Source organism: Lytechinus pictus, chromosome 8, assembly GCF_037042905.1.
Source record: "Lytechinus pictus isolate F3 Inbred chromosome 8, Lp3.0, whole genome shotgun sequence".
Classification (NCBI taxonomy): domain Eukaryota; kingdom Metazoa; phylum Echinodermata; class Echinoidea; order Temnopleuroida; family Toxopneustidae; genus Lytechinus; species Lytechinus pictus.
The window spans coordinates 6,687,166-6,711,494 of record NC_087252.1 but is presented as its reverse complement, the minus strand read 5'-3'; the positions used below and the strand labels follow the sequence as shown (position 1 = coordinate 6,711,494).

General features: G+C 33.3%; 1 protein-coding gene across 1 annotated transcript; it reads left to right on the top strand.

Annotated features, from left to right (window-relative positions):
• The first annotated feature begins 911 nt into the window (after positions 1-911).
• LOC129267436 (tyrosine-protein kinase receptor Tie-1-like) lies at positions 912-17,488 on the top strand. Its single transcript, XM_064103063.1, is given in 9 exon segments — positions 912-933; positions 1,423-1,590; positions 9,550-9,654; positions 13,096-13,277; positions 14,416-14,520; positions 15,113-15,218; positions 16,073-16,169; positions 16,789-16,888; positions 17,398-17,488. Coding segments are annotated over 9 exon segments (945 nt in total). The 3' UTR covers positions 17,458-17,488.
• The last annotated feature ends 6,841 nt before the right edge of the window (positions 17,489-24,329 follow it).

Here is a 24,329-nt window from a genome sequence, read left to right as displayed (position 1 = left end):
ATTACAAAGTTCTGGTAATTTGATATAAGGCTTGAATTGCAATAATTTAATACAATAAAGAAGTTTTACAGGCTAGCGTTCAGACTCACTCGACACTCTGTTTTGTTCACAATCAACCATGCATTAAGTCTTTGTAAACCGTGGGATAGCTACTGTGGGGAAACCGGTGAAAATACGTTTTTATTTTTGAATTATGAAAATACAAGCATTGTTTCGAAGGAACAGAACTTTTTTTTTTATACTTCTTGTCCATTACATGTAATTAAAGTATCAAATAAAAGACCAGATATTGAACTTGTTAGGCATGTGATTTTCTTTCTAAAATTCAGATACCCCCCCCCCCCCGCTCCCTTAATGAATTTTTGGTATCTTTTCTTCATTAATTTTGCTCACTCATGTGTGAATGAGGAATAATCGAAGTAACTTCAGATGAAAGAGGAGATTCTAAGCCTTACTGGGTCATTTGTCTATTGTATTTATGACTAAGTTATGATAAATCTCGTTTTAGTTATTTGTGGGACGCACGATATATATATATATATATATATATATATATATATATATATATATATATATATATATATATATATGTGTGTGTGTGTGTGTGTGTGGGTGTGTGAGGGTGTGTGTGTGTGGGTGGGTGGGTGGGTGCGTGTGTGTGTGTGAGAGGGTGTGTGTGTGTGTGTCTGTCTGTCTGTCTGTCTGTCTGTGGGGGGTGGGTGTGGAGAGAGACATAAAGATATTGAGAGAGAGAGATTATATTTCTACAATGGAATGCCTTGAAATTGCTTTAAACAAGCTATTTGGTATTTTATGTGTTGAAATTACGAAATGAAATGGACCGATCATTCTTTCTCTACAGAGTGGAAGAAAATAAACCATTGGAGGTGAATGACAACGTGGCTTATGAGATGGTTCAAAGCGGTGATCGAGGTAACAAGTCATTCTAGAAATTGTAATTCAATTGTATTAACATATTATTTTGATTTTAAGCCCTGCATTTCCGAGATCATATTCTCAAAATCTGTTTTGTTTTACTTCTACCAAATTGTACCTCAACACATCCTGATAGTCACTCACTCATAAACTCTGGTCAGTGATTAATTTAATTCAAATTATAACGTAAACTGAGGAATATATTGTTAATTCCTAATCATGAAAGCCAAAATAAATATTCCAAAATACTTTTTTCTGTGTATTCTTTCTTGTGTCGAATCTAATACAAAATAATTGTTTGAGTTGCATGAATTCATGTCAAATATAGCATATTAATTTCAAATGTTCCGGAAGTATTGAACTTCTCGTGGACGGTCATTGTATATCATCAAATATTGGTCTTGCTTTTGATTTAATTTATTGCTTGGATTTAACCTTTCAAGTATGGCAATAAGTATAATAAATATGTTTCTTCAAAAAATGTAGCATACACAGCGTTAAAACTTGATCCCCACTCCTTCGTCATTGCTCGTGAAAACGTGACATTCTTCACCAGACTTGGCTCGATTGGGGGTGGTGACTTCGGCATGGTATGGAAAGGAGACCTCCGCTCAAAACAAAACCATCTCGACGTTGCTATCAGGCAAATACCAGGTGATTGCGTCATTTGCATGCAACCATAACAGAAATCCAAACTACTGTATCTTGAAAAGGTCATGATTAATTTGTCATCTAAATAAAGATTTAATTTCATTATTACCTAATGATTGTAGGATGTCATTCTGAATATGTAGATTGGAAAGCACACCGCTACAAATCAAAAAATTTTTTTTGCGGCTGGCCTCCCCTACACTTTAATTCAATCAACAATGCTAACATGGGAAGGATGGAAGGGGGTGCCTCGTTTTGAAGAAGTATATCCTTTCGATTTTTACTTTTGCATGCCCAGATATTGGTGATGGAAAAGTACTCCAGACAAGGATTGCCAACATTCGTCACATAGTTTTACAGGCATATATGAATATCCCTACAAAAGCACCTGTTTTCTGGTTTTAACGGCTTCTTCCATGTACATAATTTACATACTTTTTTTTATTTTTTTACTTTAATTCATTTGTACTATATTCATGATATCCTTTGTTTATTTTATATGTAGATTATCGAAATGTCAATCGGAAGAAAATACATATTTGTCTCACTTGCAAAGCAGAGTGACACTATGGCGCCACTCTTCCGACGGCGGCGGCGACGTCAACACCAAATATAACCAAAGGTTAAGTTTTTAAAATGACACCGTAACTTAAATATAAACCCAGTTCATGAAACCTAGACATAAGGTCAATCAAGTATTATTAAACATCCTGCCTGAGTTTCATGCCACATGACCAAGGTCAAAACTCATTTAGGGTCAATGAACTTAGACCATGTTGGGGGATCAACATCAAACTCTTAACCTAAGGTTAAGTTTTTAAAATGACATCATAACCTAAAAAATATAGAAACCTAGTTCATAAAAATTTAACATAAAGTTAACCAAGTATTACTTAACATCCTGCTAGAGTTTCAAGTCACATGCCCAAGATCAAAGGTCATTTAGGGTCGATGAACTTTGGCCAAGTTGGGGGTATTTGTTGAATTACCATCATAACTTAATTTTTTTTGGTCTAGTCATGAAACTTAGACATAAGAGCAATCAATCATCACTGAACAGCTAGTGCGAATATCAGGTCACATGACTAAGGTCAAAGGTCAATGAACTTTGGTCATGTTGGGGGTATATGTTGAAATACCATCATAACTCTGAAAGTTTATGGATTTGATTCATGAAACTTGGACATAAGAATAATCGAGTATCACTGAACATCCTGTGTGGGTTTCAGGTCACATTATCAAGATCAAAGGTCATTTAAGGTCAATGAACTTTGGCCAAGTTAGGGGTATTTGTTGAATTAACATCTTAACTTTGAAAGATTATTTATGGCACGCTTATAGGGAATCAATTAAATATATATTTCACTTGAAAAAAATATGTTTCTCTTCCACTAAACCATTTCACTCAAAGAAATTTATATTTCACTTTTAAAAATGTATTCCACTTTATAAAAAAATATATTTTACTTACATAAAAAATATATATTTCACTTTTCCAAAAAAATATATTTCACTTTTCCAAAAAATGTTTCACTTTTCCAAAAAAATATATTTCACTTTTCAAAAAAATATGTTTCACTTTTCCAAAAAAATATATTTCACTTTTCAAAAAAATATATTTCACTTTTCAAAAAAATATATTTCACTTTTCCAAAAATTATATTTCACTTTTCAAAAAAATATATTTCACTTTTCAAAAAATATCTATTTCACTTTTCAAAAAAATATATTTCACTTTTCAAAAAAAATAAATTTCACTTTTCAAATAAAAAATATATTTCGCTTTAAAAAAAAAATTATTTCACTTTAAAAAAAATATATATATTTCACTTTTCAAATAAATATATTTCACTTTTCAAAAAAATATATTTCAAAAAGAAAATATTTTTGTTCGACGAAGAATCATTTCACTTGTTACATTTTAATTTTGAGAGAAAACAAATCCTTTCACTTTTGTTGGATAACACATGTGGCTGCCGTATTAGACCGTGCGTAAAATCCATCTATCTATCTATCTACCTACATTATTATATCTATCTATCTACCTATCTCTCTGCCTGTTAGATAGATAGATAGATAGATAGAGAGACATACAGACAGACAGATAGATTCGTAGATAGATAGACAGACATATTTAAACAGATACTTATTAGACAGATAGATAGAAATATAAATAGTTCGAGAGATAGATAGATAAATAGACAGACAGATAGATGGATAGATAGATAGATAGAAAGATCGACATATTTAAACAGATAGATATATTATCTGTTTAAATATGTCGATCTTAATCTGCCTAATATATATCTATCTGTTTAAATATGTCTATCTTTCTATCCATCTATCTGTCTGTCTATCTCTCGAACTATTTATTTTTCTATCTATCTGTCTTATAATTATCTGTCTATCTTTCCATCTATCTAATGATTTATCTAGGTGTTTAAATGTCTGTATATCTGTCTTTCTATCTATCTGCCTATTTATCTTTATATATCTATCTCTCTGCCTAATATATGTCTATCTGTTTAAATATGTCTATCTTTCTACATATCTATCTATCCATCTATCTGTCTGTCTCTTTATCTATCTATCTATCTATCTAATATCTATTTATTTCTTTTAATATGTCTGTATATCTGTTTATTCATCAATCAATCTATATATCTATCTATCTAATGATTTATCCGGCTGTTTAAATGTCTGTATATCTGTCTTTCTATCTATCTGCCTATTTATCTTTATCTATCTATCTATCTAATATGTCTATCTGTGCAAATATGTAAGTCTATCTGTATGTCTACCTTTTATCTTTCAATCTAATATCTATTGATCTGTTTAAATAATCATGTCTGTTTATCTATTTAATATGTATCTATTAAATCTGTTTAATATGTTATTCTATCTGTCTATCTATCAATAAATATATCGATCTATTTTCTCTCTATCTATATATCTATCCATCTATTTATCTATCTGCGTATGTACCTATGTATCTATCTGTCTCTGAATCTATGTGTATATCATATCATAATCACCGTTATCATCATCATATTTGCCATCAATCATTATCAGCATCATCCTTCTCATCATCGTATTTTTTATCGTCAATCAATATCTATCTAATGTCTATATATCTAATACTTATTTATCTGTTTATATCTATCTATCTTTTAATATATATCTATCTATCTTCTATTAATCTATCCACCTATCTTTTATCTCTCCTTCCATCTATCAATCTATTTATCTATCTTTCTAATATTTATCTGTTTAAATATGTATGTCTATCTGTCTGTCTATTTATCTTTCATACTTATTAATCCACTCATTTGTTTAAATAATTATGTCTGTTTATCTATTTATTTACGACAGACCACCTAATTCGTCCGCACGACGAATTAAAATCTAGTTTCACTTGTTACATTTTAAATCTGAGAGAAAACAAATCCTTTCACTTTTGTTGGATAACATATACGACGGCTGCCGTATTAGACCGTACGTAAAGTTCATTCCTCACGTAAAATCCATTCCTCTCGCTACGAAAAACATTTCACTCTTGTTGCAAAATTCATTTCACTCAATTGCAAAAAAATACGTTCCTCTTTTTTCTCGGCCTGTAGGCGGCGCACATCATTGTTGGCAGGACGAGGTAACAGAGATGGTTGCAAAATGTTCGCTGTGCTGAGGGGAGAAATCATGAATCCGGTTGCAACACACAAAATGACAAGGATATGGGGATACCAGCGAACCCAATTACGACACTTTCCCACGTACGCGTGCCCGAGAATACACCACGAGGTGGGCCCATGAACACAAAACATAAAGTTTGATTTTATCGCTGATTATGCACAATAGTCAGTGCAATCAGCTGTTGTATTCTGCCCTACGATCAATCACTAACGTTTTGTGGGCATGATATGAAGCATGAATAGCTCCACGCATGGCACTACACTATCTCCGGAGCTAAATGGACAAGGTGTTGAAATTTCCCTTTTCTCAATTCCGTCTGTCTTTTACTTCATTGACATACGATAATCGCGATGATCGAAGAAATGAAGCATACAAAAGGCTACATTTCACTGGTCAACTCGCTTGTACTTGCGTTGCAAAACCAAATTCTCACCATTTTGTCACGGCAGTGCCAGTGCTTCTTCAAACCATTATAACCTCGTTTGTAGGATGAGTGCTTCAAACCAGACATAAGCGGTAAAGCATACATGACTGAATGGGTGAAGTCGTCATCGCTTTCGGTGGACATTCTCGGCTAACACCAATTTTTTTAGGGTTGAGCGATGACGTCATCACTCAACATCAGTCCCGTATACTCACTTTTCATGTCTGTTCAAAAGACGGTGAAGTACTGCCCGTTCTGAGAGTAGCATTGGAAAACCCCCCATTCATGTATCGGACAAACTGGAGAGAATTTGGTTTTGCAGTGCAGGTACAAGCGAGTTGACCAGTGAATTGTAGATTTTTGTAAGCTTCATTTCATCAATCATTACGATCATCGTATGTCAATGAAGTAAAAGACAGACGGAATGGAGAAAAGGGAAATTTCAACACTTACCTTGACCATTCAGCTCTGTAGATATTGTATGTATTAAGTATTCATGCCCCATGCCTACAAAACGTATAGCCAGACCGTGCTAAGGTTAGTGATTGATCGTAGGGCAGAATGCAACAGCTGATTGCACTGGCTATTGTGCATAATCAGCAATAAAATCAAACTTTACGTTTTGTGTTCATGGTCCCACCTCGTGGTGCATTCTCGTGCACGTGGGAAAGTGACGTAATTGCGTTCGCTGATATCCCCATATCCTTGTCATTTTGTGAGTTGCAACCGCTTTCATGATTTCTCCCCTCAGCACAGCGAAAATGTTGCAACCATCTCTATTTCCCACCAACAATGAAGCCTACAGGCCGAGAAAAAAGAGGAACGTATTTTTTGCAATTGAGTGAAATGAATTTTGCAACAAGAGGGAAATGTTTTTCGTAGCGAGAGGAATGGATTTTACGTGAGGAATGAACTTTACGTACGGTCTAATACGGCAGCCGTCGTATGTGTTATCCAACAAAAGTGAAAGGATTTGTTTTCTCTCAGCTTTAAAATGTAACAAGTGAAACTAGATTTTAATTCGTCGTGCGAACGAATTAGGTGGTCTGTCGTAGATAAATAGATAAACAGACATAATTATTTAAACAAATGAGTGGATATAAGTATGAAAGATAAATAGACAGACAGATAGACATACATATTTAAACAGATACATATAAGAAAGATAGATAAATAGATGGATGGATGGAGGGATAAATGATAGGTGGATAGATTAATAGAAGATAGATATATATTAATAGATATATATATATATATATATATATATATATATATATATATATATATATATATATATATATATATAAACAGAAAATAGGTATTAGATAGATAGACAGACATTAGATAGATATTGATTGACAAAAAAATATACGATGATGAGGAGGATGATGCTGATAATGATTGATGGCAAATATGATGATGATGATAACGGTGATTATGATATATTTGATATAAACATAGATTCAGAGACAGATAGATACATAGGTACATACACAGATAGATAAATAGATGGATAGATGTATAGATAGAGAGAAAATAGGTCGATATATTTATTGATAGATAGACAGATATAATAACATTAAACATATTTAATAGATATATATCAAATAGATAAACAGTTGAATAAACAGACATGATTATTTGAACAGATCAATAGATATTAGATTGAAAGATGAAAGGTAGACATACAGATAGACATACATATTTTGAACAGATAGACATAAGATAGATAGATAAAGATAAATAGGCAGATAGATAAAAAGACAGATAAATAATAAGATAGATAGATAGATAGATAGATTGACTGATTGATAAATAAACAGATATACAGACATATTAAAAATATTAGATAGATATATAGATAAAGAGACAGACAGACAGATATATAGATTCGTAGATAGATAGACAGACATATTTAATCAGATAATTATTAGACAGATAGATAGAAAAATAAATAGTTTGAGAGATAGATAGATAAACAGACAGACAGATATATTCAATTCAAATCAAGGTTTATTAAAAACATGAGTCGCAGCCAAATGGCTGAATTGGTCATGTATACAAAGTAAAAACAATTAAAAGACTCATTACATATTTCAAACATAAAAAGCAGTACACCTTTGTAAAAACTGACATGAGAAATATGTGTATAGGCAAGAATACTTAGGCAATCAGTACACACAAATGTGGATAGACTCTTGCTCTTTTCGCCATTCTCATACATTTTGTGGAGCAAACTCACAAGATAATGAGTGGTCGAAAAACCAGAGCGGTTTCCGAATTGTCGTGAGTCAATTTTGTCAGTGATATCTTTAAGAAGCCATTTGGCTATAAAAGATTCTGCAATTTTAGCAAATTGACTTGTTAATGCGATTGGTCTGAGATTGTTAATGATTGCCGGTAATGATTTCGGAATTGGGGTTATTTGAGCTTCTTTCCATTGTTGTGGTACTATTCCCGTTTGGAATGATAGGTTGATCAAATCAGTTAAAGGTACACACAATTCATATGCAAATTCTTTCAAGATTCTGAGAGGTAGGTCATTAGTTAATCCAGCTTTACCAATCCGCAATTTCCTGAGCTTTAAGTACACATCATAAATTTGAACATGAGGACATGAGCATGGACATGGTAAGATGGATAGATAGACATATTTAAACAGATAGATATATATTAGGCAGAGTGATAGATAGATAGATATATCATGTAGGTAGATAGATGAATTCTACGTACGGTCGAATACGGCAGCCGCATGTGTTATCCAACAAAAGTGAAAGGATTTGTTTTCTCTCTCAAAAAAAAAAAAATTGTTGAAAAGTGAAATATTTTTGTTTCAAAAGTGAAATATATTTTTTTGGAAAAGTGAAATATATTTTTTTGAAAAGTGAAATATATTTTTCGGAAAAGTGAAATATATTTTTTTTGAAAAGTGAAATATGTTTTTTGGAAAATTGAAATATATTTTTTTTGAAAAGTGAAATATATTTTTTTGGAAAGCGAAATATAATTTTTTTTGAAAAGTGAAATATATTTTTTTGAAAAAGTGAAATATCTTTTTTTTGAAAAGTGAAATATATATTTTTTAAAAGTGAAACATATTTTTTTTTTAAGTGAAATATATTTTTTTTTTAAGTGAAATATATTTTTCTTGAAAAGTGAAATATATTTTTTTGGAAAAGTGAAATATTTTTTTTTTTGAAAAGTGAAATATATTTTTTTGGAAAAGTGAAATATAAATTTCTTTGAGTGAAATGGTTTAGTGGAAGAGAAACATATTCTTTTCAAGTGAAATAAATATATAATTGTTTCCCTATGGGCGTGCCATATTTATTGGTCTAGTTCATAATAATGGACATAAGACTAATCAAGTATCACTGAACACCCTGTGCGAGTTTCAGGTCACATGACCAAAGTTAAAGGTCATTTAGGGTCATCGATCTTTGGCCATTTGGAGGTAATGATTGGATTGCTGTAATATTTTTCAAAGTTTATAGATATATTTTATAAAATGTGAATATAGGGGTAATCAAGTATTACTGACAAGTCTTAGGTCGCATGATCAAGGTCAAATGTCATTTATTGTCAATGAACATAGTATTGTATCGTTTTATAAATGATGTTTTTGTGAATAATTATTTTATAGTAGTTTTCAAAGTCAGCACCGCTGCTATATTGAATCTTGTGATGCAGGTGAGACTGCCAGAGGCTCCACTTGCTAATTAATTGAATTGAACATCCCCCTTACTTGTCTTTTTAAAATTGTGTCCCTTTTCTATTCCTGGATCTGCCCTTGTCAAATCTGTTTGAAAATATTAAAATGGTACTTGTGGTGGCTTTTCTAATCTTAGATCGCGTCACAAATTCATCACAAGTACTTCAAGCGATTGAGGTTCTTTACAAGCTATCGGATCAACCAAATATTGCCAAATGTCTCGGATATTGTAAAGAACAAGGTATGTGAATTATTTAGATAATTAAATAAATAATGTTTAAAAGTCAGTGAAAGTATCATTTAATATATTTGTAAAAATCAGTATCGGGAGAGAGATTTGTAGCTTTAAGGAAGATGGGAAAGAGCACATGTTTAAGTTTCATGATGCGACAGCACTTAATATTAATATCAATAAATACACCTACGGTAAACAATTGAAAGTCTCCAAAGGTGTACATTTTCTTGGTGTTAAATTAGACGAGCATTTAACCTTTTCTGAACATCGCATGAAAATTTGTAGTGAGGTTTCTGAAACTAGGTATTCTGTATAAATTGCGTGCTGCTTTGCCTGAAAAACAATTAGTTATGTTGTATAATTCACTCAATTATTACAATTTGATTTGGGCAAACACTTCGTTATTCTAAAACATGCAACTTGCCTATACCTCTATTATATGTTCATTAATCTGAAAACAAAAAATCTGTCGTTGATCCAAATATTTGTGGCGTTATCCCGACGCTTCAGAATAACGAATCTTCGTTGATCCGAAAATAGAATAAGGTTCGTTATTCCGAAGGTTCGTTAAACTGAAAACAAAATTAAGGTCCTATATTCCGAAGGTTCCTTAGTCCGTAAACGAAATAAGGTTCGTATTATGAAGGCTCGTTAATCCGAAAACGAAATAGGATTCGTTATTCCAAAGGTTCGATAATCCGAAAATGAAATAAGGTTCGTTTATCCGAAAATATATATGAAGACTTTTTTACTCGGTTTTGATTTTTTTTAATCTGAAGTTCTAAAACTCGATTTTTGGTCAATTATCGGTCTAATTAAACCATACTGTTAAAAGGGCATCTCGCGCGAGGTGTTGCAAGCGCTAATTGACAGCTCAAGCTTTTGGACACTTCAATAAGAAATAGAAATGAAACATTCCGAGCAGTTCTCATAATCATGAAAAAGATGAGTATCTAACAAAAAAATTAACGCGAGCATGAGGCGCGAGCTGAAAATTAATGATATTCCACCAGAAAACTTGACACTATAAGCATTCTTATAACCAGAAAAGGGGCGAGTAGGTACCTTATTACATAATAACTGATGCGAGCGTGAAGTGCAGGCAAAAAATGTGATTTTTTAACCTGAAATGTATTATGTTTTACCTTTAAAAAAGTATTTAATTTCGAAAAGGGCAAATTTCATTTTCACAAAAAAATATTTTTTAATCCTTTTTAAGGGCACTTTTTTATCTATAGGATTTTTTTATCATAACCAACAGAAGCTGTTAAAAATGACACCCCAGCCCCCCCCCCCCCCCTGCCCTAAAGAAAAGGAATTACCTTGGGAATTTTCACATGTTTGATCCAAGCGCCTATTCTTGATGCAATACATGCTTTGATCACAACATGTATAATCCTTCTCTGAAACTATGACTGCACTAATATCATGTTATTTTTTAATTACACCATGATTTTCTTGAAACATTCGTTTTCCCCCCAAACATGTTTTTTTTTATTATCGCACTAACGAACCTTCGGATTAACGAACCTAAACTCCTCAAAAAAAGTTTGGAAGTCTGATTTTGACCGATAATCTCTCCTCGGTTTTAGTAAATATCAATGGGTAACTAATATCAATAAATAGAACATTTAATTTTCTTTAAAATGATACCCTACATGATATTATTATGGTTCACATGGAGGTGCAGTGCCTTGAAATGTGGGGCAAGGTTAAAATTAAAAAGCTGCAAAATGACACAATATTGAAAGTCACTGTTTTTTCCGTAGTAATGAGTGAGTTTCTCAGCGGTTTCTTTTAAGTTTGATCAATAATTCCTTATCGGTTTGAGTAAATATCAATGTGTAATCAATATCAATGAAAATATGATTTAATTTTCTTTGAAATGATACCATACATGATGTGATTATGGCTCATATGGAGGTGCAGTGCTTTGAAATGTGGGGCAAGGTCAAATTTCAAAAGTTGCAAAATTACGCAATATTGAATGTCACTGTTCTTTTTTCAGTGGTGATGAGTGAGTTTCTCAGCGGTTTCTTTGAATTGTTTTCATGCACCTTAACATCAACATTAACATGGAATCAAACACACCACTGCACAAGCAAACACATAACAAACAAACAAACACACATGCATGTATTTCAAACCACGACTCAAACCATGTTATCTCACAGAACCATCACTACAGAAGCAGAGGCTTTATTTGAATGGATTTTCATCTCTATTGACACAAACAAAATAATCATGTTCTGTATTGACCCATCATGACTATTTCTACTCGTTTTGCAGCTTTTCAATTCAGTCCTCATCCAACACTTTTGAATACTGCTCTTTTCGTGATGGCATGATCATAATAAGCATGATATAATTTTAAAGAGAATTAAATGATCTTTTGAATAATATCAAATATGTATTGTTTAAAATTGGGAGTTGGGAGAAATTAATGGCCAAACTCAGATTTCCAAACCTCATCATCAGACCTCATCCAACACTTTTGAATCCTGCTCTTTCCGTGATGGCATTATCATAACAAGCATGGTATCATTTTAAAGAAAATTATATGATTTTTGAATGATGTAAAAAAATGCATTGTGTTAAATTGGGAGTTGGGAGAAAATAATGGCCAAACACAGATTTCCAAACTTTTTTTAGGGGTTTATTTTGTAGCGAAAAAACAACTTAGTCTAAATTCTATTCGTCGCAGTGGCCCCCGTATTTGGAATGTATTCTGATATTGCATCTACCGGTAAATTATCAACATTTAAGATGAAGTACAAATCCTCCTTGTAAATGTTACTTTTCTACAACTTGTTAATTGAACTATACGTGTTTTGTGTATATGTCTCTCTGTCTTGCCTATAATATTCTATGTAGGTATTATATTTTAATGTGTAATGTTTATTATTATCTTTCTTAGTAGCTCATGTGTGTGCGGGCGTGTTTTTGTGAATTTACATGTAGGTACTTGCCATAAATTTGTAAGTTATTTCATTCTCCCCTTCCCCACCCTTTCTTATCTAAGCGCTCCTCTCCTGTCTCCACTTTCTTCTTTTCGATATACCTCCTAGCTCTGCCGTCTTCTTTTAATTCTATTCTATTTCTTAAACTTCTGCCTTAGCATTGTATATATGTTTTACAGGTGACCTTACAAGCAGTGCTTTTTAATAGATCACCTCAGTTATGCATTTTAATTATTGTTAATTCATTGTTACTTAATTGATGACATGTCTAATGTTTTGCAGAATTGAAATAAACTTGAAACTGAACTTGAACTAACAGAGACTGAAAAGGTTTTAGTCACAATTCTCTTATACTAAATATGAGACATAATAACAATGCATTCCATTTCATAATCAGGACTTTATATTCCATGCACATAAAACTAAAGATAACATTATGTCACCGGGTTTACCTTTCTTTACAATATATTATTTATCCAATTTGCAGGTAGTATCCTGTATGAGTTTATCTCAGGGGGTACACTACTTACCCATCTACATACTTCAGGGGTGCAATCTCAACCTACATACAGCAATCTCAAACCAAACGGTGTTCGTATTCAAGAGGATACCCTACTTAACTTGGCTTGGTAGGTTGCTAAAGGAATGCAGTTCCTTGCTTCTAAGAAGGTAACTTCTTTTGATGATATATCTTTTTATAAACGAAATACGGAAACACACGAGAAAGAGAAGTTTATTAGCCTTGAAACTCGTGACATTATGAACATTTTGAATATTTAAATATTTAGTTCATACATGATTGTATCGCTTGAGCTTTACTGGCAAAGTGGTTGTTCACGAGTTCCGATAAAAAAAATCATGTCTAGGGTACCCCATATCCTAATAAATATTTCTAGTAGGGCCTAGCCATCCTCTCCTTGGGTTGCAGACCCCCCCCCCCCTCGACGCTTAACGCGATATTTCCGAAATGCAAACAGAATGCACCTCAAAATTTTATGATTTTTGAGACAAAATTTGCGACATACAGGTATACATGTTGCATCGCGACGCTACGTGACTTTTTACGAGACAATGTCAAAATGGCTTATTATTATACTTTGTGTACAATGGGAAATAAAATTCATAAAAGGGTGAATATTTTTGTTTTGTAATTGGTCTGCTTAATTACTTTATGGTTTAATTAAGTTGTTTAATAGTCCGTAATAATTTCCATTGAAAAAACAATGAAAAACAACAGATTAAAAACAAAGAAAATACAAAAGAAAGTCTAAAAAATACGAAATACATAAGGAAAAAATTGGCTTTCGCACTTTTTTGTTATGGAAAACTTTGAATTAGATTTCAGAGATGACATGTGGAAAAAAGAGAGAAAATTTGAAGTGAAATTGGGTGTTAAAATTTGCAAATAATGTTTTTCACGAATAAATTTGCATATTCTATTCATAATAAATTAAAAATATATTTTTCAGATTTTGTTTTATACTGGATCGTATAGTTTAGGTGGCAAAGAATGTGCGTGTCAATTTTTTTGCGCGAACGGCGGCCGAGATCAGAGGAGGGGGGGGGGGCGTAGGGTCCTCAATAGCACAGTTCTTTTAGGGTTAATACATACATTTAAATTACCTTTAAAACGAATTATTAATCATACAATTAGCATAGGAGCGGTTTACCGTTCTTTTCTATCAACCAATGGAGAGGAAAGAATATAGATTTTTCTATTTGCAACAAAGATCCACATACACAACAAATGCCCTAATGATTTCATAGATTAAGTTACATTAGCTGATTTTCCTTTATTTTTATTGAGATCATCCATGGTGCTCTCTGCGCTCACAATGTGTTACTAGGAGAAAGAAAGCAATGCAAGATATCAGACTATGGACTTTCTCCATCACTCTTTGGTGACGTAGCTGTAGGTATGATCGTTTTGCCTAACAATAATAAATGTTATATGTTTTGGCACTGGCGGATCCGTGGGGGGAGGCTGCCGGCCCGTGACCCCCCCCCCCCCTTGAGAAGCAAGATTAAAGTTTGTAATGTGAAATGCCATTAAAACTGAAGTGTGGGCCCTCCCTCCTTTTTTTAACTGAATCCTTTGTTGTTGTTGTTGTTGTTTTTTTTTTGCATGCTTGCCAACTTTTTTTCGGGGACGAAATATCATTAATTTTTTGGTAAAAAAAACTTTTTTTTTTGGCTTGTAAAATTTTCGTCGGAAAAATGTGCCCACCCCCTTAAAAAAAATCCTTGATCCGCCCCTGGTTTTTGGTTTGCTTTAAGCTCTTTCTCCTTTTTTTGAAGATAAATGCTAAAATCTGATAACGGAGCTGAGACCTGAAGACTCGAGACTTGTGACTTCTTTCCCAAGCCTGCAATTTTACCAGTCTTTCAATACCTAATTCGGCCAGTATACATATGTGATATATTACGTTAACTATATATTGTAATTTCTAATCGTTTGAAGTATCGCGATCATACGATTATGTGCAATTTGTACACCGTCCCAGAAACCTAAAAGATGGAGTTCACCAGAAACCATGACAACGGGTGATCAAACAACAGAAGGAGACATCTGGTCATTTGGTATCGTATTGTGGGAAATTGTCACACTAGGTAAGAAATGAGGTTACAGAAGCTACGCGTGCACTGTTAGAAAATGTTTACTTAAAACAACAAAAATTCCAGCAGCAGAGTCCTGAGAATACCAGAAATCGTACTGCACTGTGTAATCTTAGATACATTTAAGTAAAATCAGAGAAAATGGGTATCTGGTGAACGTTACAAATTTATTGTAATAAAACTTTTCTCCCTTTTCCTTTAAACAGACCTGTTCTGTGAAATTGTAAAAAATATTTCCTGTCATAACAATTTAAAGAATGATTTGTTTATTTCTTTTAGTAATATCTTCTGTTTATTCGAACTGAGTGTAAACGTTTACTAGCCTATGACATTACATTTCCATATCTACAGTATATATCAGAAAATAGTAATGGTAATGATGGTGGTTGTGAAATACACGAATTGTCGAGGATAAAATGATAATGATAATAGGCTTAATGAAACAAAAGCAACAACAAAACCTTGACTACCATTACTACTGTACTACTACCTCGATTTTGCTTTTACTTAGTTATAACATGCCTCAAACAGTGACAGAGACATTAAAACAATACTAATACTCAATACGCTTTGGAAGGTGATGAAATCAGAATTGTTCTTAAAATTGAAACGCCGTGTGATGTCGGACATGTTGAAGGGATCTAAGATATAGATAAACTTATTCAAATGAAGAATACACGCAAACGCTGAAAGTTTTAATTGAAGATGTGAAGAGTTATTTACTATAATGCTTGAATAAATATATTAAAGCAATATTTTCAGCTCTATTAAACGGTACAAAAACTTGGAAATGTCCAATATTCATATATTTCAGAATATCATCATGCTAATTTCCTTTATTCTGATAGGTGCAAGGCCATACCCTAATATGACCTTTACCACTGTCCAGACGGAGGTTGCTAATGGTTACCAGATGCCACGCCCTCGTCACTGTGCACAAGAAGTGTAATTTCAATTTTACTCAGCCGTCTTAACCTTGAGCAATAAGTGTTTTTAAAGAAAATATAATGAAAGATGAACAAGTTGATCATGATATGAAAATATATCATTTTAATAATCCCAATCGGGTTACAGAAATATAAATGTAAATAAAAGTAGACAGCTTTGTAAATGAATAAATTTATATAATACTTAATAACTGGCGCCACGATTAATGCTAAAAGTGATGTGATTTTGATAAGATGTAACATTGACTAGATAAATATTGGTAATAGTTCCAGGTATCTTATAATATTCAGAGCAGCAAAGTCTTTCTTTATATCTTATCTTTTGATTTATCTCTCTTCATGAATTCCAATAAAAGGATGCCATTGGGAATCTTACTAAAATACATTAGTGGAAGTTTTAGGCGTAATTAAGTGTAAAACTACTATATACAGTGAGTGCTATACAGTGTGAAGAACGACAATCCGTCCTCCGAGTAACCATAATCCTAATGCGTTAAAATAACCAAATATGGGTGCTGAAATAAAACCACAAATGTAATATTCGTGCAAAATGACTGTTGTGGCTGACTAAAATGGTTATCGAAGTGCACATAAAGAATCCTTATCTTATATCACAGATATGCGATTATGACTGGGTGCTGGGAGAAGAACCCTACAAATAGGACCAACTTTGACCTGATCCTGAAGGATTTGGAAAGGGTTCTAGAAAAGACTCATGTAAGACTAAAATATATTTCTTTCTTCCAAACAGTTTGATTTCCTGCTGTTATGCACCTTTCCTTTACAACCAGAGGCCCACATATGAGTGTGTTAATTATATTGTTATACTAAGCAAACCGCCTATAATAATTGAGCCATGCTAAGCAACCTCCACTATGAATAGAGTGTTATCTATTTTAAGGATAACAGACAAGCCTGCTCTTTATTTTCAAATGCAGATATTTAATTTGAGTAATTAATTCGTCGCATATCCCCCCTTTACTTCGTAAACGTTTGTTTTTCTTCTCCCCTTTTTATGATTTGCATTTGTAATAACTTTGTAACTTTTGATGTTGATTTAAATTCATTAACAGTATTGAAATGTAAAACAAAACATCCAGTTATGAATTTGCTTGATGAACAATGCTGAATGATATCTATTTACATGATTTATAATTCATCATTAATGACATCATATTGTTATAGTTAACAGTCTTCTCATTGTCCTTATCTTTTAATTTTCACAGAGTTACCTGTCTCTAAATGACTTGGATGAACGGGTGTATGCGTCTGCTATTGATATGTGAATTTCACTTAAAGCATCGAGGAAGAATGACATCATGATTATATTAATTAAAGAATTATTTTGTCTTATCTCAAATTGAGAAAAACGCTGATTGAAATTTTCAAGCACGTTGTTTAAGCCAGTTAGTCAAACCAAAGTTGTTAAAGCTTTTTGGATATTGTTTTTAAACTATCATAAGGATGGAAAAGGTTAATTGGTATATCACACTGTGTTACATGTAGCTACATGTATACAATAGGCATATACAGTGTTTCAAAGGACATCTTCCGACTCTCCGGTCTTTTTTCGAGCAAAAGAAGAAAGAGTCGAAACTCCAATCTCACCTTGACAACAAGGAATGCTGCCGAAAATCTGTTATTTGAAATTTGAAAGTAGAGAATGTTAAGTTTTTAGGTGTAACAATAATTGATATCTCAACTGGATTTTCCATACGTCTACAACATATACGTCAGTAGCAAGAAATGTTGGTGTTGTGTCGAGGCCATTGTATACGTTGCCGCCAAGATTTGCACTCGAATTTATTTATATTACTTTCACCACATTTAAAATTGTTGTAATCATATATGGGTAGATACTTATAAATCCCTATCTTAAACAGTTGTATGTAACAGAATAAAAAAATTAAGCCTAATATTCACAAATTATGCACCAAAATCATATGACTGGGTTACCCCTAAGATTTATCATATTTTTTTTGTTTCCATGCAAACTAAATGATTTCTAGATTTCATGTACTATAAAGACCGTTATTCGCTCGTATAAAACCCGCTAAAAGTCACATTCCCATGTACTCAACATGCTCAAGGTAAAATTAACATCATTAGTAAAACAAAAACAAAAATCATTATATCATGTTGAAATGAGGTAATGGAATAACATAAAATCACGAGATCAAGTTCAGATGTTAGTAGAATAAGGTCCCTCTTTCGGACAATTTTAGTCAAGCATTCTTCACATAAAGTTCGATAAATCTTTTCACCGTGTTATTATGTATATGTACATTTTATTTACAGGTGTTTCTTTCATTTTTTATGTTGAATGTAAACTGTATTTTCGTTTATACTTGTATATTTTGTTTGCAAGTAAATAGAACATTGGATTGGATCGTGTGTGAGTTTGAGTGCGTGATATATGGTGCGTTTTTTTCCTGTCTGCAATCTATGTATATTTGTTTTAGAGTCATGCCAAACAAGTGTTTAAGCTTTTCTTTCGTTCCTTATTTCTTATAAATAGATTCTGACTTTCCTTTGTCTAATTACATGTTTATCTACATTTTACGTATTTTCTACGCAGTTTATTCATGTATCATTATGACTGATTAACCGAGTCTTGAATCTGTTTACCGGAGACAGTCGAGAAAGGGTCATTAAACCATCTTTGAAATATTGAAAACAGTGGATCATTATTTCATCCTAAAATTATATGTCTACAGCGCTGATTAGGGTCAAGAAAATAGTATAAAAATAAATAATGAAAATGCATTGATTGGGGCTCGAAGTTTCGAAAGGATCTTTCTTTAGGTTTATTGGTTTTCCTGATTTGTTAGTGAGCTATCTTCTTTACGACCTGATGTGTATATTCATATTTCTATGATACTGTCGTTTTAGACATATTAATGTGTAATTATATCAAGGTTGGTCAATTTGGTCCATTTTCATTGATGGATGATCAAAATTAGACTAAAGTTCGATAACAACAAAGCACTGTGTATCCTGTCAGGAAACACACGTTAAAAACACATTTGGTTTGATCTATTAATGGTCATCTTATCAACCATGGGATATCATTACTATAATTTGTTGTGTATATTTGGTCGGAAAGGATGGTCGTGTTTACCATTTAATTAAATATATCGCACAATGTTTTTTAGGTGTTTTATGTCTTTTATATTTGGAAATACCTCTTAATACACGTCTTACTTGAATCTAATTTGCTTGGCACGACGTTCTTACATGTTCCTCATTGCTTCCATCGCTTAAATGTTTTTTATGTGTTCATATATATCTTGATAACACTAATTGCTATATATTTTTTAATTGATTTTAATGTTAATAATTGTGTTTGTAAACCATAGAATGGTGATGAGAGAACTTTTTTATAGTGTTCTTTTAGGTATCCATGGCCATCGATCGATAGGTTTTTAAAATTGTCACGAGTTTTTCTTTTCTTGTATTCCTTTTGCCATAAATAAAATAAATGAATTCACGTGATACAAGTCGCCTGACTTTCATGTTAACAGTTTACATTGTTCAATTGCACGATGTCTATGGTCTGAATGCTATAACTATTGTTAGCTATTTCTAGTTTATTGGTAAAACCTGTCTGAGTCCACTTGGGGCGATACACGTATCAATAAATTTTCAGAACTGTTTAAAACCGACATGACTCCGGCTTCAAACCATATCCAAAGGTTGACTCAGTCTGCCCCCCCGCCCCTTAGTCCACTTTCCGCTTATGTGTATCACCCTTTTAAGCTGAACCAATGCCCATACCCTATCGACTATCAATCTACTTTTAACATTAGTAAATTAAGAGGCTTTTTTTCATAGGAAGAAATTAAAATTTGTTAACAAATTTTCGGCATTACTCCTATTTGTTTCAGATCAGTATGCTCGATCTGTAAATGAAAATCATAAGATCAGTATGCTCGATCTGTAATGAAAATCATAAGATCATAAGTCAGGAAAAATTGGAACCAGTGGGATTCGAACCTGCCATCTACTGCTTTCCGGGCAGCGACTCAACCTCCAGGCTATTCTGGTTCACGGCTAAGCCACGATGAACTGGAATTCAAATACCCTCGATCCTCTTCTTTCTGACTCATTAGTATTCAAATACCTTCCGCCGTGGACAATAGATAGTAAATTAAGAGGCTTTTTTTAATGATTTCCTTATGATTTTCATTACAGATCGAGCATGCTGATCTTATGATTTTTCATTTACAGATCGAGCATACTGATCTGAAACAAATAGAAGTAATGCCGAAAATTTGTTAACAAATTACTTTTAACATTCCTGCCAAGTAAACATTCATTTTATTACAATATAATACATTCAACATCAAAAATGCATTGTAAAGAAAGTGGCGAAATTACGTCCTATTTATTTCGTCGTTTCATGGCAGTATAGCGTCATTCAATTGCGTAAAAAAAATGTCGTAAACTTGCACTATTCAGGACCAGTACGCCCTGTCTTCATCTATTTGGCCATGTTGACTTCCCCTTTCATATAACTACTGACTGTTATATGATGTCTTTTGAAAATGAATGTGATTTAGGTCAAATCACTACATTCTTGCAAAGCGACCAAATTTTCAGGCAATGCGCAGCACAGACTGATATTTGGTTCCTGACGACCCTCACTAAATTTGGGAGGGGTGGATGGAAATTATCATGGCCGAGCTGGGGTTTTTTTGGGCATTATTTATTTTCCTTTCACGAATCGACCGCGCTCATAAGAGCTTATGAAAACGCAGGAACTGTGGGAAGTTTTAAAAGTGTGTCTGTGTGTGTGTGGGGGGTGTACCACGTATTGGCCGAATGAGAAGGTGCCAACACACAGCAACATTCGGGTAGTTACTGAAATATGCGACGGTAACCTGGGCAAATATAGCGATCGTTTGTCGTGATGTCTATTAATTAAAATAAGCTTCTGGGAAGAATCTTCTTTTATACTACAACTAAGAAAAGAATAAATGCAACCAATCAATCAAAACACTTTCGTTCTGAAATACCGAGTAATACAAAACAATCCATCGAAATAAAGACAATTAACGAAAATGGGCCTGAATTATTATTTTAAAAAAAATATCTGAAAAAAGGGTTCTTGCAAGTGCATGCACATGATGCAGGGGTGTTGGACGAGATACTGATTTCACCATTGAGAAGATTGTCGGTAGAGTGTAAGTGGCGACACGACATTTGCTCTGGCGACAACTGCTCCGGGTTTTTTTCGTCTAAGATATAGGCCTATGGTTAGGGCTGGGGTTAAGGTTAGGGTTATTACGTTTAGGATAGCGTATAGTATTAAATCCAGGGTTGAACTAGGTCATTCCTTTATTGTGTGGAGCAAATGTCATGGATCGTAGATCCTAAATTCGCGTTACTTGGACATTTGGACATACATTTTTTTCCATGTTTAGATTATATAGCAAAATGTATGTTTCGTATAAAACTCAGAAAATGGTAATCGATTGGGATTGATTAAAATGATTAGAAAAGGCAAGGGCAGAGACAGATAAATAATTAGTACTAAATATGCCATTGAGCGTTTATGGTATTTAATAACTAAGCGCACCCCCCCCCCCCCCCTTCCCATCGCGTAACATGGTAGAAAAGGTCGAGTGATTCCTATTATTCAAATTTATAATAGCAGCTTTTGACTTTTTTATTGGCTGCTGCGGGATGTCGACGGCTCACGTCAGCTATACGTAGATCGGAGAAGTGGGAACATATTCACTGCCTAAATCTAAACTTTCAATTTGTGTGTCTCATCACTCCAAACCATAAGGCCTTCAAACAGAGGAGTACTGGAAAATTACGCAATGGATAGAAGTAGAAAGAGTAGAAGAATCAATGTACACGTTATCGGAATAATCACGCTGGTAAGTTACCTATGATTTAAAACCTCATGTTCTTGAAATATACCGAGAGAACGCATTTACTTAATCTCAGCATGGGACGTACATTATGAAACCAATAACACAATGGCAAGAGCTTTTTTAATATAATCTTATTGTACGCGACACTAAATGAGATTATATTTTAAAGGGGGTACTTCAGACTACCGATGTAAATAAAAAGATAAAGAATAAAAACCACTTTCAGAAAGTGAAAATAGGATAAAAAAATAATTCAGTTATTGGACTTTGATGATGTCATGTCCCCACTTTCCTTTGTTCTTATTCAAAATATTTTCATGCATGTTTATCACTGTTTGTGAGTCTGCGAATACTTTATCTGTTCATATCACTTTCAGCCTCGAAAACATTTTCGGGGATACATTCGTTTTTCAGAAGGTCGGTTATTCCAAAGATTCGACTACTACAAGGGCTCATTATTTCAAAGGTTCGTTTTTCCGAAGGTAAATAAGTCCGGAAACGAAACGAGGTTTATTATTCCGAAGGTTCATTATTCCGAAAATGAAATAATGCGAAATAACTGTCCCCCCCCCCCTTCCATAAAGCTGGCTACGATGGCTGCAGATTGCTGTTTTCCCACGCCCCCATCATGGACCTGGCCACTGTGACAATGCTCAGCTCCCCCAGTAACAATAAAATAATCCTCCGTGGACAGGATCCAGGCCCCAATCAGACACAAACATGATATCGATTCCTGCATGAAAATTAACAAGCACCATAAGTCTATGATCACCCGCTTCGAGAAAATCCTTCGTACGTATAAATCGCCCCGGTAACGATAGAGTAGCTCTTTCCATACTCATAACAAATTAATAGCAACTGTGATTCTCCCCCCCCCCCCCCCTCCCCCTTCAAGCCTGCCCTTCCATTTTCCCGGCTTCGACATAGACTATTTCAGTTTCAGACTAACGAACTATATTTTATTTTCGGACTAACGAATTTTATTTCGTGTTTGGACTAACGAATCTTTTTTCGTTTTTTGACTAACAAACCTTCGGAATAACGCCACAAAGTTTCGGATGAATGAACCCATTTTCATTTTTGTTACGAAATCAAGATATCTAGCAATTTACGGGTTTCGGAGGTACGAACCTTTGGAAAAACGAACTGTAACCTGAATTTTTTTACTTCCATACCAATCGGTATCACAAATAGATTTTCTTTTGAAGACCTAACATAAGGAAATCTACAGCTGTGGATTAGTTTTTGCCATGTTCAATATTCCGTTTTCTCTTGAAGTAGATAATGATAATGATGATAGAATAGTAATAGTCATTATTTATATAGGGCCTATTGCATAACACATAATAAATATATCTACAAGCCCTTACGAAAATAAAGAAAAGAAAAAGAACAGTTGTGAATTCACTTAATAGAGCTGAGGTACAATTTGAATATTAAAGGTTTTACATATTTTAAGGGCTGTTTTGAATTTGTCAGCCGAATCAATTGTTGAACAGTTTCTGACATAACAATTTATGCCAAATAAGGGCCAATCAGAGAAAAAACAAAAAATCTAGTCAATACTTTCCTCTGTGGATTGTAAAAAAAAAAATTCAAAATCTGGAAACCAAGAAAATAATGATCTTATTTGCATGTACATACAAATATATCTAATCACAACCCTCCTGGCTTATGAGTATGATTATGATTTTATGTAATTTTCGATCCTGATTTGTTCTTTTTTCTTAGACAAAATGCTCAGCTGCCAAGCCATTGACATCCATGAAACATACATTGATGTGCTCTGTCATGTTACTAGTTTATAGGATTTCACATTTTCAGTTTCAATTTTTTTTATCCGGTCTTTGTCTTTAAAGAAATCGAATAAAGATAGAGCTTAGGCCCATATGTTTTCGTCTTTATCATTCGCTTTTTTTCACATTTCAATTATAATTCAATCGATTTTTTATTTATCGCTAAAGGGCATTTTTTTATATGCTTTACGGGGTTTTGATTCACAAAAGAAGTAAGAATGGAGAATAAAACGCGTGGGAATTATCAAATCATGTAAATAGTTTATAAATTGGCAATCAATTAAACGCGTTGTGGTGGTTTTGACACGTGTTTGCGAGAGGGGTATAGCAAACTTTACCCCCTCCCTCCGATACATAGGACCAAAGGTATTTCTCATTGTTTCTCATTTACATAACATCTTGTTTATATTCTTGTTTATTGATTTTTTGAAGTTCATAGAACTTGCGAACAGCCAGTCACTTTTGGCTTTCAACGGA